The 7607-nt window shown below is 63.7% G+C and overlaps 3 protein-coding genes across 3 annotated transcripts; 1 reads left to right on the top strand and 2 right to left on the bottom strand.

The window, feature by feature from the left end:
- Positions 1–251: 251 nt before the first annotated feature.
- Positions 252–1183, bottom strand: EMIHUDRAFT_463445 (hypothetical protein; the record flags this gene model as incomplete). Its single annotated transcript, XM_005778252.1, has 3 exons — positions 853–1183; positions 400–786; positions 252–328 (listed from the first exon to the last, which is right to left on the bottom strand). Coding segments are annotated over exons 1-3 (720 nt in total), but the record flags the coding sequence as incomplete, so codon positions are not given.
- A 517-nt stretch (positions 1184–1700) lies between these two features.
- Positions 1701–3030, top strand: EMIHUDRAFT_435233 (hypothetical protein). The gene is made up of 3 exons (XM_005778251.1): positions 1701–2429; positions 2496–2597; positions 2633–3030. Exons 1-3 carry the CDS (start codon positions 1721–1723, stop codon positions 2797–2799), a joined length of 978 nt encoding a protein of 325 aa, XP_005778308.1. The 5' UTR covers positions 1701–1720; the 3' UTR covers positions 2800–3030.
- A 297-nt stretch (positions 3031–3327) lies between these two features.
- Positions 3328–4704, bottom strand: EMIHUDRAFT_206087 (hypothetical protein; the record flags this gene model as incomplete). Its single annotated transcript, XM_005778250.1, has 1 exon — positions 3328–4704. The coding sequence occupies one exon, from the start codon at positions 4702–4704 to the stop codon at positions 3328–3330; it is 1377 nt and encodes a 458-aa protein (XP_005778307.1).
- Positions 4705–7607: the final 2903 nt, after the last annotated feature.

The following is a 7607-nucleotide window of genomic DNA, read 5'->3' as shown; positions in this document are numbered from 1 at the left end:
GGGGGGGGGGAGGGGAGGAGGCTGAGGTGGGGAAGGGCGGGCAGGGGACGAGGGCGAGAGAGGCCGCGAGGCGTGGTGCACGGGAGGGAGGACGGGAGGGTCAGAGAGAGGAGGAGGGGTGTGTGGCGAGGGGTGTTTGGGGAGAGGGGTGTCTAGGGAGAGGGAGGAGAGGGAGGAGGGGGAGGAGGGAGGCGCGTGTGCGGCTTCGTCTCGAGGGTCCGTCTCGCGGCTTCGTCTCGGGGAGGCGTCGTCTCGGCGGGGCTGTTGTCTGTGGGTGAGGCTCCGCGGCTCTGCGCCCGCAAAAGTCGGAGGCCAAATCGTCGGGCGCCTACACGGCACAGCGGGCGACGGGTGAGGGCCGTGCGGACAGCCTGTGCCGACGCGCTCCGCTGCGGCTACCGCGGGCGGCGCTGCATCCGACGCGTAGCCACGCCGCACCGACCTGCGCGCGCCCGTCCTCTCGTTTCGCTGCTCGGCATACGCGCCGTTGAAGTTTTGGATGACGTACTTGGTCAGACCGATGATGATCTCCACACGGCCCATCGTCGCCCTCGACGCCTGCTCGATCGCCTCCGAGTGCTCCGGCGCGAACGAGTGCCAGTTGAGGTCCATTGCAGACGCGAGCGCGCTCGGGGGGAGATCGAGCCACTGCCAGGCAACCGGCCGCTCCTGTGGCGCGGCCTCGATCTTGACATCCACCACGTACGAGGGCGGCTCGTTCGTCGGCGCGTCGAGCCGAAACGTCTTGCTGCTCGCCCAGTAATGCAGCCGCACCACGCTGCCCACCTCGAAGCGATGGGACGCGGCGGTGAATGGGTCGCAGGGGGATTATGGAGGAGGTTGAGCAGTCACCTCGCCGCGAAGGACGGAACGAAACCCCGACGGCTTGGAGCCGACCGCGGGCGTCCGCTGGAAGCAATGGGGCTCAGAAAAGTGCACCGTCGCGTCAAAGCAGGCGGGGAGGTGGATCGACGCCTCGTTCGCCTGATAGGCGGCCTCGATGGCGTCCTGCTCGGTGAACGGACACCACGCACCCGTGTTGCGCTCGAAGGAGCCCCAGCAGATTTCTTCGCGGGAGTAGGGTCTGCCCGAGCCGCCGGAGCGAATCATATTAGCGAGAGCGCCGAGAGCGCGCTCGAGGAGCACAGCGGTGGCGTACCCTCGCACAACACTGGGCACGGGACTGGCGCACTGTGGCGCACCTGTGGCTTGCGTGGGGGCCGGAGTGGCGTTGGACTTTTTCACAGCTGTGTATGCCATGCGCGCGGACCACGCTTGCGTGGATATGTGGCTCGCAGGCTGACCCGTGTGCAGGGTAAAATACGACGCGGTACGACAGAGAGGGGAACGCCTGGTCGGTGCTCAGCCACCGCAAAATGGTGCGCGAGATCCGTTGCGGAGCGCTGCCCTCCCTCCCGCTCCTTCCTTCTTCACGCGGTAGACCAGGAAGGACTGGGAGAGTGTGAATGGAGGGACACGTGTGGTTCAGACGAGGGGAGGGTTGGGAAGGGGGCCGGAGGAGTATGACGGCCTCTTCGACGGCCCATAAGGGGCCGTTGTCTGCTGTGCCTTTTGTGGTGCTAGTTCGTGCCAGTCTGCTGTGAGAGGGGCTGATTGGTAGAATTCTTCTGGCAAAGGAAGTGGCGCCCGGCTCGACCACTGCTCCTTCCCGCTAGAAGTCCTCCACCTCGACGCTCCCGCGGCCGGCTCCCTCCGGCCAATGCTCACAACCCTCTCCTCTGCTGCTTGTTTTGCGCTTGCGCTCCCGCTCGCCGTAGCCCGCGCTGTCAGCGACACTCTGCTCTCCCTCCTGAATTCTCCCACTCAGCCGAGCGCCACCTTTGCGCTGCCCACCCCGCTCGGCCCGACGTCTAAGCTCGCAGCAGAGCACGCGGCCGAGCTCGCCTGGCTGCGAGATCGCCTCGGAGCCGACGGCGCCGCGGCCCGCGATAGCTGGCTGCTGCGCATGCTGTCGAGCTGCGATTGGGACCTGCAGACGGCGCTCCGCCGGTGCGAGGCTTCGCTGGCGCTGCGGAGGGAGGTCGGTTACGACGCGATTGCTGCCTTCGTGCGCGCGCACCCGGCGCCGGAGGAGTGGCCGCACGGCGAGGCGATCATGCGGCTGCTCCCACGATACATTGCAAGGACGGGCGCCGGAGTGGTCGTCGTGGCGATCGAGGACTGCGACTACGAGCTGGCGCTCAAGTGCCTGAGTCCGGAGGCGGTGCGCCAGTTCTGGCTGCACAAGTTGGTGTACCTGCTCGAGACGCTCGCGGACCGAGACGAGGCGGCTGGCAACATCGACGGAGCAATCTACATGATCGTCGACTCCACCTTCACCACCTCGCGGCAGGGGATGCCGCTGCAGTGGGTAGCGCGGATGATGCCCGGCATGCGGGACGCCGCGACGCTAGCGGGCTACCAGGCACGTGTTCGGCAGCTGCTCGGAAGGGGCCGAGGGAATGGCGGCTGAGCTTCGCCTCCTCGTCTGGCAGGCGCACGTGGGCGGCATCTACTTTTGCGGCTCCATGCCTCGCCGAGCAAAGCTCCTCTTTGCTCTTGGCGAGCGCTCCACCTCGCGCGCCCGCTGAATAAGTGTGCCCCACCGCTGATTAAAGTCGTTGCCGAGCAGGCAAGCTCGTCGCTCGCGCCTACTTCCGCCTCCACCCCGCCCTCCTGCACGCGGGCAAGGGCCTTGGCTACCTCATCCAGCCGCAGACCGACCCGGACCAGGCGGCGGCACTCAGCCGCATCTTCGAGCCCAAGCCGCTCCCCGTCTCGCTGGGCGGCTTCTCGTGAGCCCGTGCTCCCTGAACCCCTCCTTCAATGAATGGAGACCGTCGCAGCACGGCAGTTTTGTGCGCTTGGTTATCTCCGACTCTGTCTATTGGGTATTGCGACCAGGGGCGGTGCGTGTAAGGCACATGAAGATGAGGAGATGACGTCATGGGACGAGAGAGAAGGTTAATGTGCTGTTGTTTTCACTCAGTCTTTTACCACTGTCTATTCATGGATATTCGGAAACGTCTCATGTGAGATGTGTCGTGTGTGGGCATGTCACGAGGGGAAGGAAACGCGGCCCGGCAGGACGCTCCGGCAGACGGCAAGAACCAAGATACGTCGCCGGCCCAGCGACAGGAAGCGCAGGAAAACAAAAAGAACAAGACCAAGAGCATGGAGACGAGGGAAGGCGCGAGGCGCTCCGCCGACAAGCAGCAGAGGCGGCGGCGAAAGTAACGACGGCCATGCTAACGACGGGCGGCACGGTGGTAGGGGCGAAGGTAGGCCCCTCTAGCATATCCGTTTCAACTGCAGCTGCACCGGCACCTAGTTGTAGCGCAGCTGGACGAGGTTGGCAATGTAGCGGTGCGCCCAAAAGGCGGAGCCGCGGTCCAGTTCCGCCTCGTTTCCAAGCGAGAGCGACATTGGCACACTGCCGGCAGACACCATGCTCGGCACATAGACCGACTTGGAGGAGTCGCCTGCCGCCCACCAGACCGTCCCCGCCGCCGCGTCGGGCAGATTGCTGTTGGCCGTGATGATCTTGGTGCCGGTCGTGCGAAAGAGACCCACCGTCCGTTCCCACGCCCCCTGGGGTGGCTTCGAATAGCCAGGTTGACCCTTGCCCTCCCCATAGCGATCCGGCGAGCCAAAGGGGCCGGCGGCGAGGCCCTTTGTCATGTCAAACTCAGTGCCTTCGTAGTGCGACCGGCTCGCAGCCATGAGGTCGTGCACGCTCAGCTTCTTGTCCACCTTGACTGACACTGGGTAGGGGCGGTCGAGCTTGAAGGAGCCATACTCGGGGTTAAGCTTGAGCGACGGTGCGAAACGGCGATACCCGTCCCAAACGCGACGACCGGTATAATATTTGGAGGCGTATTCACCCCCACTGAAGGCGCCGCTAAAGTCGAGCAGGCCCTTGCCGTCCCACAGGCCGTACTCGAGCGCGATCGACTTCATGTTGGACGACCCAAGGAAGGTGTGCGAGTCGTCGAGGTCCACTTCGCGGATGGAAAAGCAGTTCGCGATCACGGCAGCGTGGTCGTCGGGGACGCGCTGCGCGACCCAGATTGCGCTCTTCTTTGTGGGGTCGGATAGGATGTGGAATATGAAGACCTCCTCCGTATCTCCCACCATCAGGACCTCACCCGCGCCTCCATCGGCTCCGTAGAAGCCGTGCTCCTCTGCGAGGCTCCCCATCAGCTTGATTGCCTCACGCGCGCTGCACACGCGCTGGGCTGCGACTCGGGTCAGCTCGTTCACGCAAAAGAGGGCCGTGCCACCATCCGCGGCCTTATCAAGAGCGCGAAACGCAGACGAAGCGGTCGACTCGCCGAACATGAGGTGGCACTCGTTTTGCATCGCATACGTGCTGTCAATGTATGCCATGGTGTGCGACACCTGATCAATATACCCGAGCGGCTTCGTCGCCTTTTGCGCCCCCACAGGCTCATACGTCGAGCCACGATCAACGCCAACAAAGCGCGGGTAGTTTTCGCCGTCTGGGTACACCGGCATCTTTGATCCCTCCTCGTGATCTGCCGCTGGCACGAATGCTATCCTTGGATCGTGTGTGTTGGACGAATCTTCTGAATGGGAGAGCATTACACTCCCGTCGACCGATGCGCCCTTTCCGACAGCGTACGCAGTACAGGCGTCGGTGAAACGAAACGCAAGCGCCAGGAGCGCGAGCACGCAACGCATATAGGCACAATGTATCCTTCGTGCGGAGGCGGCGGCAGCGGAGGCGGCGGCAGCGGAGGCGCAGCCACCAACAACTCGGGGGACGGCTGTGCTGTCGGGCCGACTTGCCGACCCGCCTATGCGAAGGCTGCCTGGAAGTATTTCTCAAAACTCATCCACACGTGCTCCCATAAAAATAAAAAACGTTCGTCTGCGTTCACGGAGGAGGTCCCCGCGCTTCCGCGGAAGCGCGCAGCTTGCAAGTGGGCGAGTAGACGACGCCCGCCTTAACCAGCGCGTCGTAATGCCCACCCCTCGCGCGCGCCGTCTCGTCCACGAGCTCTTGGTAGTCGTACCGGTTCGGCTGCTCAAAGGCAATCATGCCGTCAGTGCCAATCATCCCCCCATAGGGCCACTTGGCATTTCGACTGTCGCGGTACGTGACCGCGACGTCGAGCGCGGACTCGTCGCCACCGAGCGACTGGTAGCAGTGCTCCAGGAGTGCGGGGCCCGTGTAGTTCAGCGAGTAGGGGGTCACGTACCGCTGCTTGACGTGCGCGATGATCTCGCGCACCATGCACACGAAGAGCGGGTGCCCCCTGCCAGCGGCCAGGATCTTCATCTGCTTGCCATTGATGTGCCGCAGGGTGCTCGACATCTTGCCCTTGAGGAAACCTCCCCGAGCTGGATCCTCCCCCCCCCCGCATGGACACCCTCTGCCCCCCCCGCGCCTGCGCGGCTACGTACGCCTACGGCTGGGGGGTACAAGAAAAAGAACTCAATTCATCGCCCGTTTTTGCCCAAATAAATAAATAAAAACGGACACCTCTCTACTGTGAGATGGGTAAAAAGGAACAGGTCCCCGCCCGTGCGACGGTGATAGCGCTGGCCGGACAGCCACTGAGACGGCCGTTCCGGGCATTTGAACGCGACCCCCCCTTCGGGGGCAAAGACATGGGCTCTATGCGGGGTGGCTCAGACTCGACTCCTCTTGGTCCCCCTTCTCTGATGCCCTCTGGCTAGTTCCAATTCACTCTGACACGCTAATCTTGAAAACGCGTCCAACGGAGCTCCGTGTTGCTCCCAGCGCCCTCCCCCGAGCTTCCTGCGGCCATGGCCGGTGCTACTAGTATGGGGGGCTACCTGGCTACCGCGAGCGCGACCCAACTCGTCGACATCGTCCGATGATGGTGCCGCAAAGTCAGCCTCCGGAGGCTATCGTGGGGTCGAGCCGGCAGTAGCCGCGACATGTGGTTCCACCACCCCTCGTAGGCTTTGCCTCTTACCGCCACCGTTCCCAGGCTGCCTAATGGGATGGAAAGGGAGGCTGGGCGAGCGTATAGAAGCGTGCTCGACCTCGTCGTGGCAACCTGTACGGCAGCGCTGGTAGGCGCGATGAGCGTCGTGCCACTTGACCCAAGACGGGTCGCAGGCGTCGTACCGAGCGCGTCGAGACCGTGTCCTGATGTGATCTGCACGGGTGAGTCACGTCGGCGTCAAAGGAGCGACGTGCGACCTGTCAGAGCTTGATCTCCGATCTCAGCGGCGTCGAGTCGTCTCCGGCGCGCGACAAAGGTACATCCCCAGGACGCGCAGAGGCAGCTGCGATCCAGCGGAGTGGACGGTAACGCACCGCGCCACCTGCTGTGCGTTACCGTCCACTCGGCGGGGTCGCAGCTGCCTCTGGAAGGCACCGAGATGTACCTTTGTCGCGCAATGGTCAAAATCAAGGTTTTATCCGGCGTGGGGAAGGGCGAAATATCAGATAGCGAAGCGCGGCGTGGGGAACTTGGGGCTCCGGGGGTCGCTGAGGGGCGGCGGGGGCGCTGAGGCGCGGCCGCGCCTCACCCGAGGGGGGGGGAGGGCCCCGTGAAGGGCCGATCGGCCATCTCGCCACTCACCCGCCCCAGCCGGCCCCCCAGCCACCTCTCTCGCATGCGCGATGGCAGCCGTGGGAGATGGCGTGGTAGCGGCGGTCGAGGCGGCGGTGATGGCAGCAGAGGGGAAAGGTCGTAACCGCCGCGCAATGGAGGACTGTTCAGCACTCACATCCAACCCTCTCGTTCGCAGGTCCAACCGAGCAAGGTGATGGCGCGCTACACGTCCCCTTGGCGGAGGACCAGAGAGAGATTGGCCCTTCTTCGACGCCACTCAATTCGATCGCATCCGTCGCACCATTCTCAATCAAGGTCGGGGGCAAGGCCAACGGGAATGGCCCTCAGTCGACGAGGCCGAAGGCTCCATTATTGTGCCGCCCGCCACCTCCGACCGGCCCGCCGGCGGCGCCCACGCCGCCTCCTCCTGCGATCCGGCAGACACGCTGGAGACGGTGCTCGCAAATCTGTATGAGCTGTCCGGAGAGCACATCGACGCCGATGCGCTGCTGCTCGAGTCGGGGCTCGACTCGGTGGGCGCGGTCGAGCTGCTGGGGAACCAGTTGCAGCAGCCGACGGGCGAGGACCTTCCCGCCATCCTCGTCTTCGACCACCCGATCGCCCGCCAGCTTGCAGACTACTTTGCGAGCATCCACATGCAACTCCGTGTATGCTTGTATGCCTATGCTGTACGTGTATGCCTATGCGCTTGACCAAGGAGTTGCATGTATAGCTAGTCTACTATGTTCTATGTAAGATACTTAGTATAGCTAGTCTACCACAGACCCCTAAAAGACTGTTTTCAGCGTGAAGAACTCACCCCGCCCCCCCAGCACACACACACACACACACACACACACACACACACACACACACACACACACACACACACACACACACACACACACACACACACACACACACACACACACACCTCACCCACGCGCACGAAGCTATGGCCAAGGAGCCATGTGAGACGATCTCGGGGCGGCTTGCAACCGGGTTTCGCCTCAAGCGCGGGCCTGCATGACTTCTCTCTTCCCTGGGTCA

Source organism: Emiliania huxleyi (genome assembly GCF_000372725.1).
Source record: "Emiliania huxleyi CCMP1516 unplaced genomic scaffold EMIHUscaffold_25, whole genome shotgun sequence".
Classification (NCBI taxonomy): domain Eukaryota; phylum Haptophyta; order Isochrysidales; family Noelaerhabdaceae; genus Emiliania; species Emiliania huxleyi.
The sequence above is the reverse complement of the archived record's forward strand: the minus strand, read 5'-3'. Positions and strand labels throughout refer to the sequence as shown.

What these genes read in the sequence shown, in the direction of transcription:
- EMIHUDRAFT_435233 (XM_005778251.1), top strand. Translation starts at nt 1,721, where the DNA reads ATGCTCACAACCCTCTCCTCTGCTGCTTGTTTTGCGCTTGCGCTCCCG. An exon ending in GCTAGCGGGCTACCAGGCAC is followed by an intron (nt 2,430 to 2,495) that starts GTGTTCGGCAGC and finishes CTCGTCTGGCAG; the next exon opens with GCGCACGTGGGCGGCATCTA. An exon ending in CGCGCGCCCGCTGAATAAGT is followed by an intron (nt 2,598 to 2,632) that starts GTGCCCCACCGC and finishes GTTGCCGAGCAG; the next exon opens with GCAAGCTCGTCGCTCGCGCC.